At 54.7% G+C, this 23,005-nt stretch overlaps 12 protein-coding genes across 12 annotated transcripts; 7 read left to right on the top strand and 5 right to left on the bottom strand.

Annotated features, from left to right (window-relative positions):
* Window positions 1–346: 346 nt before the first annotated feature.
* On the top strand, window positions 347–1,693 carry HMPREF1541_09695 (uncharacterized protein; the record flags this gene model as incomplete). The annotated part of the gene is made up of 1 exon (XM_008714368.1): window positions 347–1,693. One exon carries the CDS (start codon window positions 347–349, stop codon window positions 1,691–1,693), a length of 1,347 nt encoding a protein of 448 aa, XP_008712590.1.
* A 164-nt stretch (window positions 1,694–1,857) lies between these two features.
* On the bottom strand, window positions 1,858–2,766 carry HMPREF1541_09694 (uncharacterized protein; the record flags this gene model as incomplete). Its single annotated transcript, XM_008714367.1, has 1 exon — window positions 1,858–2,766. The coding sequence occupies one exon, from the start codon at window positions 2,764–2,766 to the stop codon at window positions 1,858–1,860; it is 909 nt and encodes a 302-aa protein (XP_008712589.1).
* Window positions 2,767–3,864: 1,098 nt separating this feature from the next.
* HMPREF1541_09693 (50S ribosomal protein L4) lies at window positions 3,865–4,857 on the top strand (the record flags this gene model as incomplete). Its single annotated transcript, XM_008714366.1, has 2 exons — window positions 3,865–3,945; window positions 3,991–4,857. The coding sequence occupies 2 exons, from the start codon at window positions 3,865–3,867 to the stop codon at window positions 4,855–4,857; spliced, it is 948 nt and encodes a 315-aa protein (XP_008712588.1).
* A 258-nt stretch (window positions 4,858–5,115) lies between these two features.
* On the top strand, window positions 5,116–7,612 carry HMPREF1541_09692 (ribosomal RNA large subunit methyltransferase J; the record flags this gene model as incomplete). The annotated part of the gene is made up of 2 exons (XM_008714365.1): window positions 5,116–5,152; window positions 5,208–7,612. The coding sequence occupies 2 exons, from the start codon at window positions 5,116–5,118 to the stop codon at window positions 7,610–7,612; spliced, it is 2,442 nt and encodes an 813-aa protein (XP_008712587.1).
* Window positions 7,613–7,726: 114 nt separating this feature from the next.
* HMPREF1541_09691 (uncharacterized protein) lies at window positions 7,727–9,337 on the bottom strand (the record flags this gene model as incomplete). Its single annotated transcript, XM_008714364.1, has 1 exon — window positions 7,727–9,337. The coding sequence occupies one exon, from the start codon at window positions 9,335–9,337 to the stop codon at window positions 7,727–7,729; it is 1,611 nt and encodes a 536-aa protein (XP_008712586.1).
* Window positions 9,338–10,024: 687 nt separating this feature from the next.
* On the bottom strand, window positions 10,025–11,565 carry HMPREF1541_09690 (uncharacterized protein; the record flags this gene model as incomplete). Its single annotated transcript, XM_008714363.1, has 4 exons — window positions 10,025–10,189; window positions 10,242–10,413; window positions 10,459–11,112; window positions 11,159–11,565. The coding sequence occupies 4 exons, from the start codon at window positions 11,563–11,565 to the stop codon at window positions 10,025–10,027; spliced, it is 1,398 nt and encodes a 465-aa protein (XP_008712585.1).
* A 1,651-nt stretch (window positions 11,566–13,216) lies between these two features.
* HMPREF1541_09689 (uncharacterized protein) lies at window positions 13,217–14,446 on the top strand (the record flags this gene model as incomplete). Its single annotated transcript, XM_008714362.1, has 1 exon — window positions 13,217–14,446. The coding sequence occupies one exon, from the start codon at window positions 13,217–13,219 to the stop codon at window positions 14,444–14,446; it is 1,230 nt and encodes a 409-aa protein (XP_008712584.1).
* Window positions 14,447–14,813: 367 nt separating this feature from the next.
* HMPREF1541_09688 (uncharacterized protein) lies at window positions 14,814–16,266 on the top strand (the record flags this gene model as incomplete). The annotated part of the gene is made up of 5 exons (XM_008714361.1): window positions 14,814–15,155; window positions 15,210–15,333; window positions 15,379–15,528; window positions 15,570–15,929; window positions 15,974–16,266. 5 exons carry the CDS (start codon window positions 14,814–14,816, stop codon window positions 16,264–16,266), a joined length of 1,269 nt encoding a protein of 422 aa, XP_008712583.1.
* A 431-nt stretch (window positions 16,267–16,697) lies between these two features.
* Window positions 16,698–18,653, top strand: HMPREF1541_09687 (uncharacterized protein; the record flags this gene model as incomplete). The annotated part of the gene is made up of 2 exons (XM_008714360.1): window positions 16,698–18,398; window positions 18,477–18,653. 2 exons carry the CDS (start codon window positions 16,698–16,700, stop codon window positions 18,651–18,653), a joined length of 1,878 nt encoding a protein of 625 aa, XP_008712582.1.
* Window positions 18,654–19,318: 665 nt separating this feature from the next.
* Window positions 19,319–19,900, bottom strand: HMPREF1541_09686 (uncharacterized protein; the record flags this gene model as incomplete). The annotated part of the gene is made up of 1 exon (XM_008714359.1): window positions 19,319–19,900. One exon carries the CDS (start codon window positions 19,898–19,900, stop codon window positions 19,319–19,321), a length of 582 nt encoding a protein of 193 aa, XP_008712581.1.
* Window positions 19,901–20,495: 595 nt separating this feature from the next.
* Window positions 20,496–21,321, top strand: HMPREF1541_09685 (uncharacterized protein; the record flags this gene model as incomplete). Its single annotated transcript, XM_008714358.1, has 2 exons — window positions 20,496–20,570; window positions 20,620–21,321. 2 exons carry the CDS (start codon window positions 20,496–20,498, stop codon window positions 21,319–21,321), a joined length of 777 nt encoding a protein of 258 aa, XP_008712580.1.
* A 175-nt stretch (window positions 21,322–21,496) lies between these two features.
* Window positions 21,497–22,597, bottom strand: HMPREF1541_09684 (uncharacterized protein; the record flags this gene model as incomplete). Its single annotated transcript, XM_008714357.1, has 1 exon — window positions 21,497–22,597. One exon carries the CDS (start codon window positions 22,595–22,597, stop codon window positions 21,497–21,499), a length of 1,101 nt encoding a protein of 366 aa, XP_008712579.1.
* Window positions 22,598–23,005: the final 408 nt, after the last annotated feature.

Below are 23,005 nucleotides of genomic sequence, written 5' to 3'. Positions count from 1 at the left end.
GCCCGTCAACAGCGATATACAGCAGAGCTTGGGGGCCTCGCCTCGACTCGTCTTGGCATTCGCGAGTTGGCGCCGGCGAGGTCGGACCCCTCGTTCTTGGGATCTTCTCTCCCATGTTGTCCTATATAGATCGCCGCACGCTTCAAGATCCAAAAATGCAGCCATGGCAAACGCACAGATCAATCTCGTTGGATCCAAGTCAGACTGAGTTAAAGGGCTGAAACATGAAGCGTTTCGGGTCAGCAACATCGCCCTGTGAAGCTGTTCCATGCCTAGAAACAAGATCTCGAACCACGTTGGACACCTGTAGCCTCTCACTTACCAGATAGACGGCAGGAGCGACACGATGAGAGTTGGGAACGTTCCCATTTGTCTCGCGTACATTCTGGCCGGCTGCTCAGTTGGAACTTCATCAACTACTCTATTGCGACGGCAATGTCCCACCGCCGAACTACTCCTGAGCTCAATACAGTCGTGTATCGGAGATGCCGAAGGCTCTGAGATCTTTGAGCAGGTAGAGGGATGTATTCAACAGCAAAGACAGGTTGAGCCGTCCCAGAGCGAGACCCAGGATGTCTGGATATCACAACAGACTGGCCTCGCCTACAACGGCACCACGCCGGCATGCACCTCACATTTCGAGCACCTCAACGACATTCTCTGCGTCTATGCCTACCCCGAATTCCACAACAACCGCGGCATAGCCATATTCACTACACCCACCCTCGCCAACGAATTTAGGCAGCGAGTCGGTATCATCTCCGCCCAACTAAGCACTACTCCCCAAGCCCATCTCAACGCCCTTTCCACCGACTACGCTGTCTCAGCCCTGGAAGGCCGCGGCTTCGGCGCCCTCGCCACCACCGACCTCTCAACAGGCACCCTCCTGACCACCACAACCCCCATCCTCGTCGTGCACAACGCGCCCTCCACCCCCTCTTTCGACCGTGAATCCTACCTCCGCCTCGCCATCTCCCTCCTCCCACCCACCACGCAATCCCACTTCCTCTCCCTCGCCCGCATCTACCACGACCCGCGTGTAACCCACCAAGACATCGTCAAAGCCAACGCCTTTGCCCTCGACATCGGTGGCACCTCGCACCTCGCCCTCTTTCCCGAACCCAGCCGCTTCAACCACGACTGCGCCCCCAACGCCATGTACCGCGTCGACAGCCTGAGTCTGCTGCACGAGGTGCACATTGTCTCCGGTGGGAAAGTGGACGTAGGCCAGGAACTCACTATCTCCTACCTTGACCCCTTCCTAAGCGTGCGCGAGCGCCACGACTACCTGCTGGAGGCGTTTGGCTTCGAGTGTCGCTGCCGGCGCTGCCTAGAGGGCGAGGAGGACGATGCCGCCATGGCAGAGATCAAGCGCCTCGAGGGCCTGCTGGGTGATTGGAGCGCGGCGTCCGCTGTGCAGTGGTTCGAATACACCGACATGGCGGAGCGGGTCATTGAGCTGTACGAGCGTCGGGGCCTGCAGGGGTTCATGAATACGGCGTACGGGCATGCGGCGCTGGCGTATAATGCTGTTGGGGAGAGCGGGCGGGCGACCATGTATGCGCGCAAAGCGTTGGATGTGGCGCGGTGGAGGCATGGACAGAGGGGGAGTCGAGCTGTGGAGGTCTGGGAGGAGTTTTTGGACATGGGCGCGTGGAAGCACTGGAGCTGGAGGCGGAGGATGCCGGAATAGTAAAGAGACGTAGAAGGGGTGCTTGATCAGGACAACGTCATAGCATTTTTCAGCCTTTCCTGGGGCTTCGGAATGATATCTAGAATGGGGTGTACAAGAATAGAACGCTATCAGGTCAACAATCACGCGCTTGATGCAAACATGAAAAGAATAGTCGCCAGCCACTAATATGTACGACCTCCTCTGGGCTTCCAGCCCTCATACCCGGTCGTGGTCGGTGGCGCGACCGGTACAGAAGCGCTCGAGCTTGTAGCAGGAGTTGCCCCTGTGCCGGTGCTGTTAGATCCGCCAGCAGTGGTCGTTCCAGCTGAGCCAAGCAGAGACGGGCCTGGTACGACCCAGCTGTCGCCGCGGTTGTCATATACGCTGAATCCGAAGATCTGCTCGTCGGAATTGCTGTAGAGTTGGCTGGAGGGTACACCCGAGCCCGAGAGGTCGTTGGAGCCGGAGCCAATGATCTCAAGGTTGGCGCACTGTGGGTAGAATTCGGGCTCGCCGAGGTGAGCGCGATGCAGCGCGATGATCTCGTTTCTGATCACGTAGTTGCCAGCGGCGATATCAGATGGAATCGTAGCAGATGCGACTCCGCCATTGGCTCGCATCTCATCCGTGGCCCATGTGCCTTGAGTGTTGGCAGGTCCAGTCACGCCCTGCTCGGCAATTTTGGTCCACTGCAAGGAGCTTGCATCTACACCGCTACAGTCGCCGTTGCATGGAGCGAGGTAGGTAATGACTGGTCCTCGATGAGACTCGGCCCAGCCGTCAGGATTGATTTGCTTGTCATTAGAAGTCCAAAACATCCCAACGGTTCCCCCAGCTGCGATCTGACCCGAGCTCTGAGCGGACTTTCCGTCCGATCGGCAGGCGAGGCCTGGACTGGTCAAGTCCATCTCAGGACCTTCATCGGGAGTTGAGTAACTCCATCCGATGGCATCAGCTCCAGGCTGGCCATCGCCTTTGCTGTAGCCGTCGAAGTCGACGCCGTCGAGCGTCCAGGTTCGAACATAGCCATGGGCGACGACTTGTGAGATGAGCCCGGCTGCGACAAGACCCTGATAAGCTTTGGTGTACATGGTGAACGCTCAGTGGTGGACAATGCGTTAATGCTGTTGGTCAAAAGGATTGTGGGTGTACAGATTCCAGTACTATCAAAGTACGATCGATACAATGGGAATGAATGAAAGGGCCAAAAGACCTAGCGAAAGACCAATTCGCACAGCGAAAGAATGAATGTGAGTAGAGAATGGTTGAGGAAAGGGCTGTCGAACAAGCAGCAGGAAGTAACCTTTTGTACCTTCCACAGTTTGCCATTGTCATCAAGCCTTCTTCAGCAGATACTGCCTACCGTCGTGATGTAGTATCCATTATCACGCAGCGACAAGGCTTTCTTAGGTGCCTCTGGGGCCGTGCCTCGCTTCTAAGTGGCAGGATCGTCGACTGGAGTCTGCAAGGGCCACTGCAGTCACATCGGCGGAAGCTGGACGCTTCTCGTCTAAATCCAAGGGGTGCAGGACCAAGAAGTGCATTGCCCTTTCAGAGCTTTCGAGAAATCCGTAGCATGGACACGGATGGGGTCGAGATGTTTCAGGTCTTGCGGTAACCGCAAGACATGCCTTGGCAGCGCTAGCGGGGTATCTTGATGATTTTCAGGGGCGATTGTCGTCTTGCCCGCCGACGCGAGTCCAGCGCACCATGTTGCAAGCTCAAGGGCAGTACCTATTTCAAGCCGCAAGCAATCACCCTGGTCAGTGGGACCGAGAACGGCGGAGGCCTCGAGGCTTCCAGACTTTGGGGGAATTCGGAAGAGCGAGATGACCTGAAACCGGTACTCGGATTGAAGCTGCGCACACTAATACAAAGAGAAGTCGCGCCGCGGACAGACAGTACGACTATTATGATAAAAGTGCCTTTCCTACGGGACTCCCAATGGAGTTGAATTGTGTTTTATGGGATGTAAGTCCATGCGAAACGTGAAAGCGCAGCTGATGGGGGAAGACGGCGGAGCCTTATGAGCAGCGGAATCGCATAAACCGCCTAGCGCAGCCTCACCAAAAAGTAGCTCTCAATCCAAGCAGTGTTCATCGCGAACTCGTTCTCGAATCTGATCGTTAATAACTCGTTGGTGTCCTGTCGCTCGTGTAGCACCTCTAAACTCTACGCACATCGTAGCGATGAGCCATCAGACTGTCGGCAGGAGCCTGTTAGGGCTTGCTCGCGGTTGCAAGCGAATCGATCCGTCAGACCCTCTCTCAGTATACCCTACTTTCCCCCAATGCCAATTCTTCTGACATAGCTAGCAATGTCTTGCTCCGCGTATAAGTCGGACATTCGCGACACAAACCGATCTCCCGATCGACACGCCTGCTCCCGGCACCCACATCAACCCTAACGTGGCACCCCATCTCTACGCACCGCCCAAAGTTCTCACCACCTTACATGCCTGGCCATCGCTTGAGCCCAGTAGCTATGCCTGGTACGGCTCACAATATCTCGACGTTCCCCTACGAAGAGACTTATTGCACCGTGCCGTTATCTACGAAGGCGATGCGCACCGCCGCGGCACCGCATCTACCAAGTGGCGCGAGGATGTGCACGGCAGTGGGAAAAAGATTGCCCCTCAGAAAGGTCTAGGACGTGCGCGTGTTGGAGACAAGAAATCGCCCATCCGTCGAGGAGGCGGTGTTGCGCATGGGCCTAAGCCGAGAGACTTCTCGACCGAATTACCAAGAAAAGTCTACGATAAAGCCTGGCGGACAGCTCTGAGCTATCGATATCGGAAAGGAGAACTAGTGATCGTGGATGGCTCTATTCAGACTATGCCAGGCCAGACAGCGAGGTTTCTAGCGAACTGGTTCGAAGCGAATCAATGGGGTAAAGGGTTCGGGAGAAGTCTGTTGATCAAGCAAAAGATACCACAGCAGTTCAAACAGGCCATGGCCATGGTCGGAAAGCATGGACTAGTCAAAGACGTTGAGGACGTGGATGTGAAGGACATGCTAGAGACCGGACGGGTAGTGATTGAGAAGAGCGTGTTGGACATGCTGCTACTGGCGCATTCTAGTGATATCGGCGTGGACTACAATTTGGAGATGGCATCGCGGCTCATCACGCAGGGCTTAGAGGGTAGCAGTTACGCGAGCGACATTGGGGCGTCTCAATCCTAGAGAATCGTATATCAATATAATGTACAACATTATCAGAATCGATCGCACCTGTACAAATGATACGCTGATCCCCACTGAAAGAATGCACGAACCGATCTGCAAGGCTGAGATCTAGCCTCGTCATTTGGGGAACTTTTTTGCCATTCTCCGCCGCCACGGTCTGTAATTTTGCATACGCAATTATTCTATTCAACAAGCTTAGCTGCTCCCGCAAACCTCGCACGCCTCTCGGATCCTAGGCATCACTCCGTCTGAGTGATGGCGATCCAGAAGAAGCACGGCAAAGGTCGTCTCGGTACGTTGTGGTCTCATCCGCCCCACTCATTCACTGCCTCTGACATGGAATCCAGACAAATGGTATAAGCTTGCAAAAGAGAAAGGCTACCGAGCCCGTGCCGCCTTCAAATTGATTCAACTGAACAAGAAGTATGGCTTCCTCGAGAAATCGCACGTCCTGCTGGACTTGTGCGCTGCGCCCGGATCTTGGTGTCAGATCGCCGCAGAGACTATGCCCGCAGGCAGCCTAATCATTGGCGTCGACCTTGCGCCCATAAAGCCGATTCCTCGAACCATCACATTTCAAGGCGACATCACGACCGACAAGTGCAGAGCAACGATCAGATCACACGTCAAGCATTTGAAGTGCGACACAGTTCTGCATGATGGTGCTCCAAATGTGGGTGTAGCGTGGGTTCAAGATGCATTCTCCCAAGCAGAATTGGTGCTACAGTCGATGAAGTTGGCAACAGAATTTTTAAAGGAGGGCGGTACGTTCGTGACCAAGGTGTTTAGGTCCAAGGACTACAATGCACTGCTTTGGGTCTTTAAGCAGCTGTTCACCTTTGTTGAAGCAACGAAGCCGCCATCGTCAAGGAATGTTTCTGCCGAGATCTTCGTCGTCTGCCGCGGCTTCAAAGCTCCTAAAAAGCTGGATGCCAAGTTCTTAGACCCCAAGCATGTCTTCTCCGAAGTCGAACAGATCAACCCGAACAACGAAGCAAAGGTCTTCAACCCAGAAAAGAAGAAGCGAAGGAGAGAAGGTTACGAGGAAGGTGATTGGACACAGCACAAAGTGGTGCCCGTGAGCGAATTCATCCACACGATAGACCCTATCAAAATTCTGGGCGAGACCAATACTCTGAGCTTCGAGCAGACCGGTAATGGAGATCTAGCCTTGGCTGCCCTCAATCGCATGCCAGAGACGACAAACGAGATCCGGCAGTGCTGCGCGGATCTGAAAATTCTCGGCAAGAAGGAGTTCAGAACACTGCTACGGTGGCGTATGAAGGTGCGAGATCAATTTGGTATGTCTGCAAAGGCGAAAAAGCAGCAGGCAGAGGAAGAGGCGAAGGAAGGCGAAGAAGTAGCCGAGGTCGAGTCGATGGATGAAGAGATGCAGATGCAGGAAGAGATGCAGCGCTTGAAGGACCAGAAAGACAAGCATAAGAGGAAAGAGCGTCGGAAAGAGAACGAGCAAAAGCAAAAGGAGCTCGTTCGAATGCAGATGCACATGACTGCTCCTTTCGATATCGGTATGGAACAGCAAGTTGGACCGGCTGGGGAGGGCGCTATCTTCAACCTGAAATCTGCGGAAAGAGCCCAAGACCCTACTAAGATCGAACAGAGAGAAATGGAGGAGAGCGATGACGACTCCGAGATTTGGGACGCTGGATCTGCCAGCGATGATGAGTCTGATCCCGAAGGCGACAGACTCGAGGAGGAGCTTGATAGCCTGTACGCGGATTTCCGAAGCAGAAGAGAAGAGCGGGATGCCAAACTCCGGGCTAAGAGAGCGAGGAAAGAGAAGGAGACGGACGAGTGGCAGGGCCTCTCCGACAACGATAAGAATGAAGATTCCGACGACGATGAGCAGCCACTTCAGGTGACACAGGTGCCCCGCAACAACGGGCTGTCAAACAAGGCTGCCATGTTTTTCGACCAGGATATCTTCCAGGATCTCGGGGTTGATGAGCTTCAGGATGAGAACGATAGTGCGATTGAGCTGGATGATGAGTCCGATGAGAAAGTTCCCACGACGAAGAGCGAAACGAAGTCCAGCTCAAGTAAGGCCATACAGACGAAGAACAAAGAAAAGCCTTCCCGGTCGGGCGAAGCCACAAGCGAATGGAGTGACGATGAGGAATCCCATGCGACAACCTCTCGTGCCGAGGACCCACTCAAGCCCAACGGTCAGCTCGACATCGACATCATTACAGCTGAAGCCATGACTCTGGCGCACTCGCTCGCTACCGGTGAGAAGAAGTCAGGCGACATCGTCGACGAGAGCTTCAACCGCTACTCCTTCCGGGACGTGGAAGGGCTGCCAGAGTGGTTTCTCGATGACGAGACAAACCATTCGAAGCTGCAAAGGCCCGTCACCAAAGCAGGAGCAGCTGCTATCAAAGAGAAGCTACGGGCTCTGAACGCACGACCCATCAAGAAAGTACGTGAAGCACAGGGTCGCAAGAAGTTCAAGGCAGCACAGCGTATGGAAAAGCTGAAGAGGAAGAGTGCACTCTTAGCTGAGGATGAAGGCCTCAGCGAGAAAGACAAGGCCAGCAGCATAGCGAGGATGATGAGCAGGGCTACGAAGAAGAAGCCCAAGCAGCAGGTCAAGGTGGTGGTCGCTAGAGGTCCTAATCGGGGTATCAGTGGACGGCCCAAGGGGACAAAGGGGAAGTACAAGATCGTGGATGCGCGCCTGAAGAAGGATACTAGGGCGGAGAAGAGGCTGGCGAAGAAGAATAAGCGCTGATGCATGGGTTTATGGATGCTCAAGTGTACCGACTCTGCACGTTCGTCGAAAGTTTGAATCTACTACAGCCCTTGTACTGCCTGATCTATCGAGAAGAGGAAAATCGTGACTTGCTTAACCATCCTGACTAAGCCGCAACAAGGGTCCTTTTCTCACGGATTCCCATTGTTGAGTAGCCAGAGAAGGATCCAACCTCACTGCTGCATTGAGAGCAGCCAAAATCAATCCATAGTCGATGATGGCACACGCTTCAAACCATATATATCTCTTCCACGAGTCCCGGAGGTCAACGACATCCAGACTCCTCGCCAAACTCAGGCCGCGGCTCGCGTATAGTACCCTCGCAACCTCATCCGCTGAAGTCGTAATTCCCATGACGGCAGCCCACAGCAGCATCTCGTGTGCCTGCGAACTCTGCTCCACGCACCTCAAGAGGTTGGCATGGGCGTGGCTGGTCACATTTCTGTAGGCATCCACGGACGAGCTAGCTTTTGTGGCGAGGTCCCTCATGACCCAAGTCGTGTACTGCAGCCAGATCATCGCAGGGTATATGCATGCCATCTTCTCCGGTTCGGCTGGCAGCCACTGTCGCAGCGTGTCCATGAGTGCTTGACATTTGCGGATGACCTTGTTCTGCAGCACTTCATTCTCGAGGCCCCGAAGGACTCGATCTTTGCACAGCACTCCGGCACGCACACAGTCAACAACCGATGGGAGAAGGTTCACGAGGTCTTCCCCGAGCATGTCGGCGTGGTCGAGGAAGCCCGAGCCGGCAACGTCGTCTTCAGGCACCTTCGGAACGAGCTTCTCCCACTGCCGCTGTGGCGAGAGCGGCGACAAGAAGATGGAGGGGTAATCCGACCACCAACCCCGATCCATGCGACGGATGTAGACCTTGGTCACCTCATCCAGGTATTCCATGCCGCCCAGTTCTACCACAGCCTTCAGATGCGCCCGGCCAGCCCCGACGCTCTTAGACCCAAACAGCTCGAAATGCGCCAGGAAGATGATCGGCCACACCACCTCCTCCAATGTGGCGTTCCCACCTTCAATCCGCGCCCGCAACTCCGCCAACGCCTTCCCAGCCATCTGCAGCAGGAACACCTTGGAGACGTCTACTGCGGGCGCCCGCTGCAGCACGTACGCAATGAAGGCCGTCATGTGCAGCTCGTCTGTCAGGCAGCGCCGCACGATGCTGCTGACCGCCGTGTCGGTGGCGACCTGGCGCTGCGCGCGGTTGGGGATCACGTCCGCCGCCCAGCGCGACCATAGCTCAGGGAAGTATTCGATCGCGCGGAGCCGGTTGCTGTCGAGGGACACGGGGTAGGAGTGGGGTGGGCTCGTTGCTCGCCCGAGCATGTCGTGGGTGAACTGTTGGTCCTCATCCAGGACGAGGAACTGCTCAGGCAGATCTGAACCTTCTTGTCGAAGGCCGGCGGCCTCAATGAGGGCTGCTGCCTGGTGCTGTGGTGAGCGAGATCTGCCGCCTCGCCCTGAATTTGAACCTGTTACGACGTCGGAACTCTTGCTGCCCGCTCGTGTGCTGCTGCTGCTGTTGCTGCTGCTGCCTCGCGATCCCCGGCTCCGCTGCCGCTGCAGCAGCGACCGCTGATAAGCATACCTCGCCGCATGTGACCGTGCCTTTGCGTCAAGGAGCTCCCTGTCCCTCCTCGAGCTGCGACCTTCCGCCAAGTACTCGATGAACAGTCCGGGCAGGGCGGACATGAAAGCATCATCAATTAAGCTCTCTTGATGTTCATGGGCCCGGTGACGATGACGTTGTGGTGAGCGTTTAAAACGTCAAAAAGTACGTTGTGCATCAGGGGACCACTGTCAACTCGTGTCTGTGAAATGGGAAAAATGCCAGCATGGAAGTTATCCAATACACCCGCATTCAGACGGCACATGCCGGGTGTGCTGGGGCACGGTATTTGAGGCCTTGAGATACACAGATCCGGGGGGCGGTGGGGGGTAGCCCTATCTTCTTTTGCTTACAGGCCAGTGGTGCGATTGGGACAGGTCGATCCCAGGCGCTCGTGTTAGCGGAGCTCGGGCTTGCTCAGGCTCCGTTTGCAACTGCATATTCGCATGGACTTTGCGGGCATCAGTAAGCACGGTGGGTTGAATTGGGCTAGGAGATCAATGGCTATTGCTGGGCTGATCTTCAATACAGATACGCTTTGACGCTTCAAGACCGGCTCGCCTCGACGAACAGGCATGTTGGACCCTTTTCCCAGCTGTGTAGTTCGAGTTGCACGGCATACCTGTTGCCTACCTTCGCATGCTCGAATGCTGTCAGACATTGGCGCCAACAGAATGGCAACATTTCCGTTGCGCTTGAACGACAAGCCGCCTTTTGTACCCGTGGGCTACTCATACAGTGCTATTCCTGCATGAGCATATCACTGGTAGTCACATCGTATACCTGAAACTCTGTAGACCTTCCAAAATGACCTTCCCGTCATCAGCACGCTTGTTCAGCCTCCGGCACCAAAGGGATAGGAAGATTGAGAGGAAGACCGTAAAGCTCTGCACGGTCATGATAGTGGTGAGACCTGGAATATATGCCGGACCGTCCTGTTCGGAAGCATCAGTAGTGGCCATTTGACAGAAACGGAAAACAATTCACCTGCTGCCTAAGGATATACGACGCAACCAGGCCCCCGGTTGCTCCAAACATGACCTGTAGCCCGCTTGCGACTGATCGCTTCTTGCCTTGTCTGCAATTGTTGGCTTGCCAGGCCAGTGCCGATGGGATGATCGCGTTCGAGCCGGCAGCACCGAGAAAAGCCCCAACTAATCTGTGACTTTTAAGTCGAGTTCAAAAGGAACATCGGTCTTCTTACCTCGAAGTTGGGGGCTCGGTATACGCCAGCAGTGCGAGCCCAATAATGCTCAGGATTGCCTGGCCGCAGACGAACGGCCCTCTCATTTTGATCCTGTCGGATAGCCAGGACAGTGTAAAGGACACGATGACGGCGAAAGTATCTCGGACACCCGACAGTAGGAACGATGCTGCCAGAGAAAACCCTAGGCTCTTCTTGAGAATTGTGGGGAGGTAGAATCCTAGAGCATAGGTTCCAATCGTTGCAGAGAAGTAGATCCAAGCACAAGCCCACACTTTCCAGTCCTTTAGGTCTTCCTCGATGGATTGCCAGGTGACTTTATGAGCCTCGTTGATTCCCCGATCCCAGGACAGTCTTTCGTTGACAAAGGCCTTTTCCTTGGGAGAGAGAAACTTCGTTTTAGGAGAATCTGGAAAATCAACCAGCAGCCAGTATGCAATGATGCCAAGCACAGTAGTGATGGACCCCTCGATGATGTAGATCCAGCGCCAACCACTATACGTCGTATGGTTGCCGATCTGGACCAGGCCATACGCGAAAATGTTGGAAAATCCTTGAATGAATAAGGAGCCCAGGAAATAGACTGCCAGTCGCTTCTGCACTGCATATTTCCGATACCATGCTTGAACCAGATATATCGAGCCAGGAGTGTTTCTATACAAGTTGAGACGGCCTCAGTATTAATGGACCAAGTACTCACCCTGCTTCTAAAACGCCCAGCAGGCTTCTCAGAACAGCTGCTGCCACCCACGTGTTGATAAGACCCATGGCAATCGTTACAATGCCCCACGCAAAAGTGATGCTCCCGAGGAAACGCGCTGCTCCGAGCTCGCGAATGACGACGTTGCTAGGAATATTGAACAGGATATAGCCGATGAAGAATGTCGAAGTGACGATCGAGACGCGTTCTCCAGTCTCAAGTGCCAGGTCCTCGTCCATGCCAGATATTCTGGCCACGGAAATGTTGGTCCGATCAACGAGCGAGATGGCATGTAGTGCAACCACGAGCGGAAGTAGATGGAAGTCGATCTTCCGGAGAATACGCTTCTCGTTGATCTCCACGCGGTCGGGCTCTGCACTCACTTCTGAATCATACTTCGTAGCCATTGAGCTCTCAATTCCAGGCTCAACAGATAAGTGGCTACCTTCTCGTTCTGGCTTATGGATCGTCGAAGACGTCGAGGAGAGAGTGCGTAATTAGCGAAGCTAGCCAGACGCTACAACGAGCCCTTTTATCACCGCTGGATGGGTATGCTGGCGAGTTCTTGACGCCGTGTTGCTCTGCGCAATTCAAGACCAATAAGCACCGGGATGTTGCGGTGGGCAAAAACTCAGAACGACATCCTGGACGATAAGGGAAGGAGAGCCTCGTGTTGATCCCTCTTGCCTAACGGCAGGGACAGTCCCAGGCTTTGAGAAGTGGTCAACATGGGTGCCTCTCTCGAAATCGACCATGCGGCACACAAACCCTAGTCTTATGCTGATAGTACCGATCAAACACCAGTATTGGTCAGGATTGATGGTGCTCAACCCTGAAGTCATGTGGCGTGGCCGTCGCACTTCCTGCAGTGAGTCCTACTTCCTATTGCAGTATTTCGACTAAGTGGATTTCGATATGCTCGCGTGGAAGATCCTTGCGCCCACATGGCTGGCAAGGTTGCCAAACGGCAGAGCACTGACAAGGGCGTCGAGATCGACTGGTCGAAAAGAATTCAGTTCTATCAGCTGAAGTTAGTTGATGAAATCACCGTTCTGCAAAGTTAGTCAGCCCTCACGTCCCTATCTGCGGTGTTTCAGCGAATCGAAGAGCGCCAAGAACTCGGGCGTTGCGAGCTTCGTGTGTTGCCGTTCTTGCGTTGTTGAGGCGGCGACAGGATTGCAGGTGGCTGATAAACTTACAAGGTCCTGCATCTTGACTTACACGCAATCCAGGCAGGCTATCGGGTTTAGACCCAGGATTGAACTGCGGCGCTCGGGCGCGGCTCCCGAAGGTCATTGAGGCCGTGGACTGCGATGAACTTTGGACTAGAACGCTGAGGTTCATCGACTGTCACTCTTTACTCTGGAGCAGAGTAGGGCGCGTCGAGGCAGGTCGTAGAACGTCAACTGTCTAGATCAGGTCATCCTGTGTGCCACGTAGGTAGCTGTCGTGCTATCGCGTCGGTATATGAACGCGTGACCCTGGAGCGAAGCTCTCGTATTTACGTGTTGAAAGAGCTCATGGCCGATTCAGTCGTCGTGTACCAACCGACTCGCGATCGTGACAGCTGCCTTCTGTCGTACATCACATTCTCCTAAAAGAACGCGACAACGAGGCATGCAAGTTCAAATTGTGACCAAGAAAGATAAATGGTAAGTCGCGTAGCGAAAGTCACGAGGGTCAAGCGAAGACCCACGTGGCTCGGGGGACAATTCGATTCAACTGCGACCCCAACGTCGACCTTGGTAGATCTGATGATTAGGAACATGGCAATTATGATCAACCATGTATCGGTCTGCGCTTAGTAGTGTCTCTTGATCTTGCGGTCCTTGCATCTTATCTCCAAATATACGATGTGCGATGTGCGAGATGCGCGTAGAAACCTGACGTGAGCGGTGAGCAAGAAGAGGCAGGTACAAGGCTCGGGATTGATCTTCCCGACTGGCCTTTTTTTACGAGTATTCCCAACAGATACTATGATGCGATAGCAGTTCGATACAAGGTCTGACTGACCTACTGTTATTTTCTCGATCGTGTCTCACTACTGCAATCACCAACATGGCTACCGAGCAACCTATCGTGACTGCTCCGGACGCTGCAACTGGCAGTGATCCCGAAAAGACAATGGCCAACCTCGAGAATGCTATGGATGACACCAGGCTCCAGGATGCAGGCGCATCTCCCGAACTCTCAGAAAAGAACGGCACGAACGGTCCTACCATGGTAAATGGCACTTCAGAAGTACAGACTGCCCCTGCTGTCGGCGGAGCGGTCGAGCCGAAACCCACCGCTGCTCTGAACTTGCCGTTGTCTTCGATCGATGGCCCCATCAAGACACCTCTAGGTGCGCCACTACAGTCGTCGGAACCCAAACAGCGGCCGGACTTGACATCAGAGCAAGAGGAGAAGTACAAGACTATGCTGGCGAACGTTGAGAAATGGACCGAAGTTCCCGAGACCTCTGTCCGAGGGGCCGGTAACACACCGCTGGAGGATGATGAGAGAATGTTCCTGACAAGAGACTGCCTTCTTCGATATCTACGTGCAGACAAGTGGAATGTGAGTGCCGCAGAGACCCGGCTGAAGAACACTCTGATCTGGCGTCGCGAGTACGGCATCAAGAAGATCACAAGTGACTACGTCGGAATCGAGAACGAAACTGGCAAGCAGCTGATCATAGGCTGGGACAACGAAGGCCGGACGTGTCAATACATGCGACCGTCAAAGCAGAACACCGAGCGTGGTCCACGTCAGATCGAGCATTTGGTGTACATGCTGGAGCGGTCGATTGACTTGATGCCTGCCGGCCAGGAAACCCTGACCCTGCTCATCAACTTCGCCGAGACCAAATCGGGCCAAGGTGCAACTCTCGCCCAGGGCAAACAGACACTCAACATTCTTCAGAACCACTATCCGGAACGACTAGGACGAGCCCTGGTCACAAATGTACCATTCTACATCTGGGGCTTCTTCAAGCTGATCACCCCCTTCATCGACCCTCTGACGCGCGAGAAGATCAAGTTCAACGAGGACTCGGGTCTTCATGTCCCTCGAGAGCAGCTCTTGAAGGAGAGCGGTGGTCTTGTAGAGTTCGACTATGACCACTCGGTTTATTGGCCTGCGCTCACACAGCTTGCGGACCAGAATAGAGCAGAACGAAAAGCACGCTGGGAGAAGGCAGGCAAGCGTGTGGGCGAGTATGAAATGTACTTGAAGCGAGGCCAGGACAAGTGTCTAGCTGACCTCGAAAAAGAGTCGGTACTCGCGGCTGCTGTACCAGAAGTATGAATACATGCGACAAGCGCTTTTCGTAGCCTTCGATTCTCAACTGGTCTTCATAGGTAGCAGAGCATAGACAATCATACCGGTCACTGCATTGCATTCGGTCTTATGCTCCTCAAATGAGTACTTTGAGGTTTGTCACATGTCAGGGCAAAACCGAGCGCAGAGGGGCAGTTTCCGTTCTCGAAAACCTGCGCCCCATTTCCCATCCCACATTTCATCGTCCACAACCCCACTACTGCAAGGGCGAACATTGGATCTAGATCTTCATCCTTCACCCCACACGTTCTGCGCTTCCGTTTGTGTCTACGGAGAACACGCAAAGCACGCGCAGCGCAGCAATGCGCCGTGACAACTAGGTGATTGATCGGCGATGGAGCATCACGAGATCGCGAACGGCCCACCTCCCTCAGCACATTCGCAGCCTACGCCGCCCTCCCAGGCGAGCTCTCAGCCAAAAGCGGAGGTCGACGGCAGCATTGGCGAGTCGCCAGGGACGGGTGGTATTGCCTCGGTCACTTCGACGAACAGCACACCCCCTTCTGCTGCCGTAGCCAATCCGCCCGCCGCGGGACCAGAGTCGACCAGCAGCAGTCACGAGACACCACCCTTTGTCAGACCTAGCACCTTTCTGCAACGCCCACTCGCGCACAGTCGCTCCTCGGGCCCGTCGAAGCCGAAGCGGAAAATTGACCTTGATGAGGAGAGAGGACTGGTATGGATATAGGCAGTTTGATGGTGGTACAGAAGTTAGCTGACAGCTGAGCAGAAGAAAATCAGGGACTTTTTGAGAGCGCGCACCGCCTACGATGTGCTGCCCTTGAGTTTCCGCTTGATCGAGCTGGACGTCAGCTTGACGGTGAAAGAGAGCCTGAATATTCTCGTCCAGTGTGGTAAGTGCAATGCTACTGATTCGGTGTCGGTGTTGATAAGAACAGGTATCGTGTCTGCACCCCTGTGGGACTCGACGACGTCCACCTATGCCGGTCTTTTGACGGTCAACGATTACCTCAACGTGGTGCGGTACTATAACCTGCATGCGGACAAGCTGAAAGATGTTGACAGTCTTCTGCTGAGTGACCTTAGAGGTGCGATACTCCAAGCACAAGATAGTCAATGCTAACGACAGCAGAGGTCGAGCGTGTGCTCAATGTCAAAGCGCCAGAGACCATTTCGACATCTCCCGAAGCTATCCTCTACGACGCTTTACGTAAACAGCTGCAGTCTCGAGCGCGAAGAATTCCTCTCGTTTCGTACGATTCTGACACACAGCGCAATATGGTTACGAGTGTCATCACCCAATATCGTATCCTCAAGTTCATTGCTATGAACGTACGGGACTACTCGCTGTTGTGCAAGCCTTTGTCGACACTTCGGATAGGGACATACGAAAACATCGTCAGATGCAGTCTTGACTCAACGGTGCTGGACGTGATCGACGAGATGGTCATGAGGAACATCTCGAGCGTGCCAGTGGTGACGTTTGAGGGTATGGACCTAAATCCTTACATTTCAACTACTGACGCAGACCAGGTATTCTCCTTAATGTTTTCGAAGCAGTTGACGTGATCGACGTTCTCAAGTCCGGTGACTACGGCAATCTGACTTGGACTGTCGGCAAAGCGCTCTCAGCCCGTTCCCCTTCTCATCCGGGCATCTACACCTGTTCGCTCGACGATGGCTTAGATACGATCTTAGACACGATCCGAAAATCAAGGGTGCATCGTATTATGATTGTGGATGAGCAAAACACTCTCAAGGGGGTGCTATCGCTGAGCGACATTCTACAATATATCCTGATCGAGGGGCAGGAAAGTGACTCATGAAAGTATGGGAAGGCAACGAATGGCGTTTGGAGGCTGACTGTTGCATGGGCGAGGCATCGAATCGCCAGGTACGGTGCTCAGGATGAAGCAACAGGTTAGAAAAGCCGGCACCCTGGGCTGGTATGAGATACTAGGCATAATGACATTTCGGGAACGAGGTGTTGCCATTCTGATATGATACGCCGTTTGTCCAAGAAAATGGCACTGAAAGCACTTCACGACTCCCAGCACTATAGGTGAAAGCGGAGATAACGTCGTCTCCGTGTAAAGTGGTTCTCGGCTCATCTTCGGCGAACGCGTCGCTCAAACTGCTACGCGTCTATTCAACTCCAATTCTGAACTGTCCTGTCAAGTTGGCCTGTACCTCAGCAGTGATCCATTCTTGCCACAGCCTTGATATTGTAACACCTCCTCTTGGATCCCTCAACATAATGTCGGACTCCAAAGAGAACATCAACGCGCTCTTCGCGCCTGCGGGCGACGGTCTTTCACCTGATATCCTCGGCGTGCTTGAATCGACACAGCGCCTCCACTCGATTTCTGCTCAAGAGTTGTTCTACAAATGGGAGTCGTACTGCTTGAAGATGGGTCCGGAAGAGACTAGGCTCGATCTCGAGAATGCTCGTATGTTTCAAAAAGACGTGCAAGAACAACTTGAACGCGGCAATCAGGGCAAAGCGCATACTGTCGGGTCGACTCGCAAACCCACCGTGGGAGCAACACCGCGCGCAGCCAACGGCAACGATGTGTTTGGGATGCTCGACGAGTTGACTCCTAACGCCGTGCGCAAGAGTGGGAGCATCAAGAGAAAAGCCGGGGTAGAGGACACGCCGATGCCCCGCAAGGTCAACAAGTCCACCGCCGTCAAGAGCCCACTAGAAGGATCGTCCATGCCTTTCAGCTCACGGCCAAACCCTGGTCAGGTACTCGAGACTCTCAACGCGCATATTCCTCAAGCCGAAGTACCGATCGCACCCGCTGCTGAACCACGAGTCAAGCTGGTTGCCAATACCGATATCAAGAAGTTCGGATACAAACCGATGTCGATGCGGCAGTCAGATTCATCTGAAGTCCTTGACGAGCGAATCGATGCCTTTATTCCCCTGATAATGAACGCCCACAACCTCGAAGAGTCGATCTTTGGTAATGCCGCTTCACAGTCTACCAATGAGATTGTGGCAGTCGGCCGCATTGCCAGCGACACACCCGAAAACAAACTCAACACTTCTTCCATTGTCCTGGAGATGTCAAGACGCATGGGTGCCGGTCTACGTGTCACTCTGGACGTCTCTGCTCTTCCCCACTACACTTTCTTCCCAGGGCAGATCGTGGCTGTCCGCGGCACTAATGCCTCAGGTCTGTACTTCAGCGTCAAAGAGGTGCTACCCGTTCCTCGTCTACCCATGCCTGTTTCCGCGCCCACAGTCATCGACACTCTCAGCGAGAAACTCTCTTCTCAACCACTGAACATTCTCTACGCCTCCGGACCGTACACAGCGGATGATAACCTCCTCTTCGAGCCTCTCCAGGAGCTTTGCGAGCAAGCTGCCTCCCAAATGGCTGACGCGCTCATCCTCACTGGACCCTTCCTCGACACCGAGCACCCACTGCTTGCCTCCGGTGACTTTGATCTCCCAGACGTGAAGGGTCCCGATGCCGACCCGGCCAATATGGCCGCCCTCTTCCGGCTATGGATCTCCGCCCCACTGCAGCGCCTGGTACACGCCAACCCCAACATCACGGTCCTCATGACGCCGTCGACGCGAGACGCCGTGTCGAAACATGTCTCCTTCCCGCAAGAGCAGTTTACGAACCGCAAGGAACTCGCCTTGCCGAAGCAGGTCAAGCTGCTACCCAACCCGTGCTTCGTCAGCCTGAATGAAGTGGTGTTTGCAATCAGCGCCCAAGATGTGCTGTTCGATCTCAGCCGGGAGCAAGTCAGTCACGGCGAGAAGGGTGAGTTGATGAGTCGCCTTCCCGGCATGGTTATTGAGCAACGCCACTTCTACCCGCTCTTCCCAGCTGGGAAAGGGAGGGCCAGTGTCGACGTAGGCTACAGCAGGCTGGCAGAGTGGGGGAGTGTCCGGCCGGATGTGCTGGTGGCGGGGAGTGTGTTGACCGCTGGTGTCAAGGTACGTTGTTACACATCCAACATTTTTGAATTTCCTCTTGGTAGTTAGTGAAACAGTTGCTAACAGGGCCGAAAACAGGTTGTCGACTCGGTCATGGTAGTGAATCCAGGACAGCTGAGCAAGAAGAAGGCGGCGGGCACGTACGCGCAGATGACGCTGAATCCGCGCGAGTTGGAGGACAGTGAACGGGAAGAAGGCAAGAATGTGCCTCACAAGGTTTATGAGCGGGCTCGGGTGGACGTGGTGAGGATTTGAGGGCCGCTTGGTGGAGAAGAGATTATGCAAGGTTATGACCATGACGTGGACGTCCTTGTTGGGAATACGGCCAGTTTGAGAACATTTCTGAACGAGCCACTGCATTTCACGGGCCTGGATATCATACCGAGGTTTTTTTTAGAATGATGACTGTTGAACGCAAGTCTGACGCGCGACTCGCACGAAAAGCGTCATGTCTGCATATCATGCCCGTGCCCTGTCGTATACCAGTTCCCTCGTTGCTTTTGATACTGGATTCCCTTTCTTCATGGCCTGATTGCGGTTGTCAATTCTAGACTGTCCCTGCCATCCATCGTCTACCATCTCCGTTGCGTAGTAGCCCGTCAAAGCCTCTCTCATCCCTCCAGGTGCCCTCAATCTGACCAACCAGATGTCTCGATCCAGCAACGCGAGGTCGTTAGCCAGGGAAGGTGCTCATCGCTAGTAGATGGCTGGTTTTGGTGGCCTCCTCGCGGGGAGGTGAGGTAATCTTTGTGATACCTCCATTCCGCCACATTGTCAAGAGAAGCCTCATTTCCTCACAGAGGCTTGCGGCTTCCGGCGGGTGCGAGAGGGGCTGATCACATGTGAGCGCCGGGTACCAGGTCCAGCGACGCAGGACATCAGTGCTGTATCATGTGTTTCGGTGCAGCACATTCCCATCATCACCGCATAAGTAGCAAGCCCATGCGCCGGCCCTCTCTGTGCCTTGCCCCCATAGCACTCGCATTTCCGATCCCACTGCGAGCCCCCCTCCCCGCAGCATCACCACCACCAGAGGCCAACACCCCCTCCATTCCCAGGTCGCGCCACGTCTCCTCGCCCCTCTGCGCGCCAGCCCTGCTCTCCTCACCACCAGCTTGCTGACCATAGCCCACGGCACCCGTCCCGTTCGCGGCGTGGCCCGGAGGGCCCAGCGCGCGCAAGATGCCAAATGCCGCGTGCATGTCCGGCACCACGCCATCCTCGTCCTCTGGGTTCAGCGGCATCAGTTCCGGCGGCAGCGCGATCTCCTCGAAGGGTAGGAAGTGGCCGGGCAGGGCGACCATGCCGGAGGCGGCGTCGGTGGTAGGTTGCGTGGTGGTTGTGTTGGAGTGCTGGGGATGCTGGTTGGCGAGGGAGGGGGGTTGCAATTGTTGGGATGATGCTGCGTTGCCCACAGCGGGGGGACGGCAGAACTCTTCGAAGAGGTCGGCGTGGTGGGGAGAGTGGAGGTGCAAAGAGGTGAGGTGAGCGTCGCGGGACATTGTGGATGTGAATTATCCGGTGGACCGGGACGGTGACACGTCCTTGTGAAGAGTGTTGAGTAAGTGAGGTGTGCTCGACTGTGCCTCAAGTCTCGAGCGGTCGATGTTGATGTGGCTGGAGACTTCGATCTGTGGCGCAGCTGCAACGCTTCAGCAGGGTCCGTGCTCGGTGGTGGCTGTGCGTCTCCATGTGGTCCGCGCCGATTGGTTGTGATCTGCAGATCTGCGGCAAAGTGACGACTGCCGCGCGCTCGAGTTTCAAGCCGGATTCCTGCCGTCACTCAGATCCCAATCGTCGCACCAGGGTAGCTTTAACTGTGACGAAGGCTGGTTAGGTTGGACGTTTGATCAGTTCCAGCTTTCCCGGGCTTCGTGTTCTAGGGTCTTCCGCAGAAACAAGTTGGCAAACAAAGGATACTTAACCTAGGCTGGGCCGCATTCTTGGTCTTTGTCTTTCTCCGCAAAAGTTCCTCAACACGCGACTACACGTCAGAGCAGCGGTGGACTCACCAGCCACCAACAAGTTGCCATATCGTTGCATATCTACATTCATCTCACACATTTTTGTTGGTCTGAGTGACACGCATCCATCATCATGACCTCGCTCGTGACCAAGCTTGTCATCGGCAAGCTGTTCAAGGAGTCAAAGTCCAACAAGCAGGGCTATGAGGTAGGCTTCCCTGTCCAGCATCATCTTCCTCATTGCTAACGCTCTACAGGATCCTTATTTCGAAACCGTACCTGCCACACGTCTTGGTTTCAAGTCTAAGAAGAAGCTGCCGAAAGCGCACCCTCCCGGTCTGACCGAAAAAGAAGCTGCCATCCTCACCAAGGCCAAGCGCCGCGCATATCGACTCGACCTTTCACTGGGTTCGTTTTTCGGCATTCGCTGTGGCTGGGGCGCTGTCATTGGCTTGATCCCCGGTATTGGTGATGTCCTCGACATGCTCCTGTGTCTGATGGTATACCGTACTATCTGCAGCGTCGAGCCGAGCTTGGATTCGAGCCTCAAGATGAAAATGAAATTCAACATCATCATCGATTTCTTCATTGGCCTCATCCCGTTCGCCGGCGATATTGCAGACGCGGCATACAAGTGCAACACGAAGAATGTCATTCTTTTCGAAAACGAGCTGCGCAAGCGCGGCAAGAAGCGGTTGAAGGGCACGCCTCAAGAGAACATGGCGGATCCCAGCTTGCCTGATGAGTTCGACTACCAAGCTGAAGAAGATGCGAGGACCAGGAACGGTCCACCGCCAAGATACACGAGCCGCAGGGATAGAGCACGCGGTGGAAGACGTGACGACTCTACCGTTGATATCGAAAGCGAAGCAGGCTACACTGAAAGTACTATCGAGCCACCACGAAGGGTCAAGACCAACGACAGGCGCGATAGGCGTGACCGGCGCGATCGCCACTGATTAGGTCTGCGATGTTTCTGGCATTGATCAGTGTCGCTAATCGAACATCGCCATCGAAGGATGAATAACGACTTGGGATTGGAATCCGGTGGCGTATGATGGTCTCTACGAGTTTGCAACAAGCATGGTTTAGAGAGATATCCCCCGTAGTAATCGTAAAAAGCGGCGTCTGCTATTACCTGATCTTGATATCCTGTCTCATCCTGGTGCACCCGTAGCAGAGCTCTTCCCTATCCCCTTCCTGGGCTGACAATATCGCCCCCCGACAAAAAGCACACCATTTGCCTTGCCCCTCCTCCACTCCCGGCTCCTCGCTCTGCAACTTCCCCACCGTCCTGACCACATTCGCCATGATACTCGGATACCTCTCCCCCTGACTAGTAATATACCCTGCCAACAACTCATCAATACTCAAGCTTTTCACACTCGGCACCTTCGCCGCCGCCACCGCCGGATCCTCGCCTTCCCCCTCCGCAAGTTCCGCCCGTTCCTCCAACGACGAAGCAAACAGCTCCAGCTCCGCCCTGAACAGATCCCGGCACGGATACCGCATCTCGACGCCGTGGCCCGCGCTGTAGCCGTCGGCGCTGCTGCCCGGTGCGGCGCCGCCGCGGCCTTTGGCGACCGCGGAGAGGGATTGGGACGCGAGGCGCGTGTCGCTGTGCGAGAGGAGGAGGGAGGTGCAGGTGTGGGTGCGGGCGAGGGCGGCGAGGAGGCGCGTTAGGACGATCTGTTCGATGTCTGTGAGTGTCGTGCGAGTTGTGCAGGCGGAGAGGAGGGTGTGGTAGGTTGACTGTGGGGTGTCGGGGGTGGTGGGAGTGGGGAGGCCGAGGTGGGATAGGGTGGAGGTGAGTCTGTGATCGTGCGAGAAGGCGGAGGAGATGTGGACGGGTGGGAGGAAGGTGTATTGCGGGAAACGCTGGGCTGCTGCAAAGTACCAGGTGGGCGTCGTTCTGGATGGCGAATGGGAGGTGTCAACGTGGACGATGACGAGGTCGTAAGCGGTTCGGTTTTGCTTTGATAGCTGCTTTTGGAGTTGGTCGTCGAGCACTGAAAGAAGCACCATGGATGAGGCGCCTCCGGAGAGAGCGAGAAGCAGGCGCGGCTTGGAGGTGCCGGTTTGGTTCTTGATCCGGTAGGACTCCATGCGCTTGAGGATCTTGGAGTTGACGTATCGCTTGAAGCATGGAGCGCAGAGAAGGCGCTGACGGATCTTGTGGGCTCCGTCTGCATCTTTGCAGTCGACGCACGTCGGCGTGGCTACTGTGCCTGGCATCTCCGTGTCAATACCGTGCCAAACCACAACCTTGGTGAAGTTGAATAAAAATGTTCACCGTTGACTGATGTACCCTTTCGGTTCGCCCATTCACGCTCTTCGTGTCGATTGGTACGAGTCGTTGTATTTTTGTACTATCGATTTGAGATAAAGGTGCTTGCTCTGGCTTCAATTCCCTGGAACATCTGCGAATTGGTATATCAGCTTGAAGTCTTGAAGAATCAGGCAGTGAATTGCCATCTTGAGTCAGGCCAGGCGTCCAAGCCTGTCCACGCGAGTCAAGATAAGGCAGTTTCCCGGCTCACAGCGGCGTCCCGACTTGATCGGACAAACATCGACTCTTCCTCGACTCATTTCCTCTGTACGTTCAGGACGACCTCGATCCTACTACGCGCAACCTAAGCAAAT

Source organism: Cyphellophora europaea, assembly GCF_000365145.1.
Source record: "Cyphellophora europaea CBS 101466 unplaced genomic scaffold supercont1.11, whole genome shotgun sequence".
NCBI classification, from domain to species: Eukaryota; Fungi; Ascomycota; class Eurotiomycetes; order Chaetothyriales; family Cyphellophoraceae; genus Cyphellophora; species Cyphellophora europaea.
The sequence above is the reverse complement of the archived record's forward strand: the minus strand, read 5'-3'. Positions and strand labels throughout refer to the sequence as shown.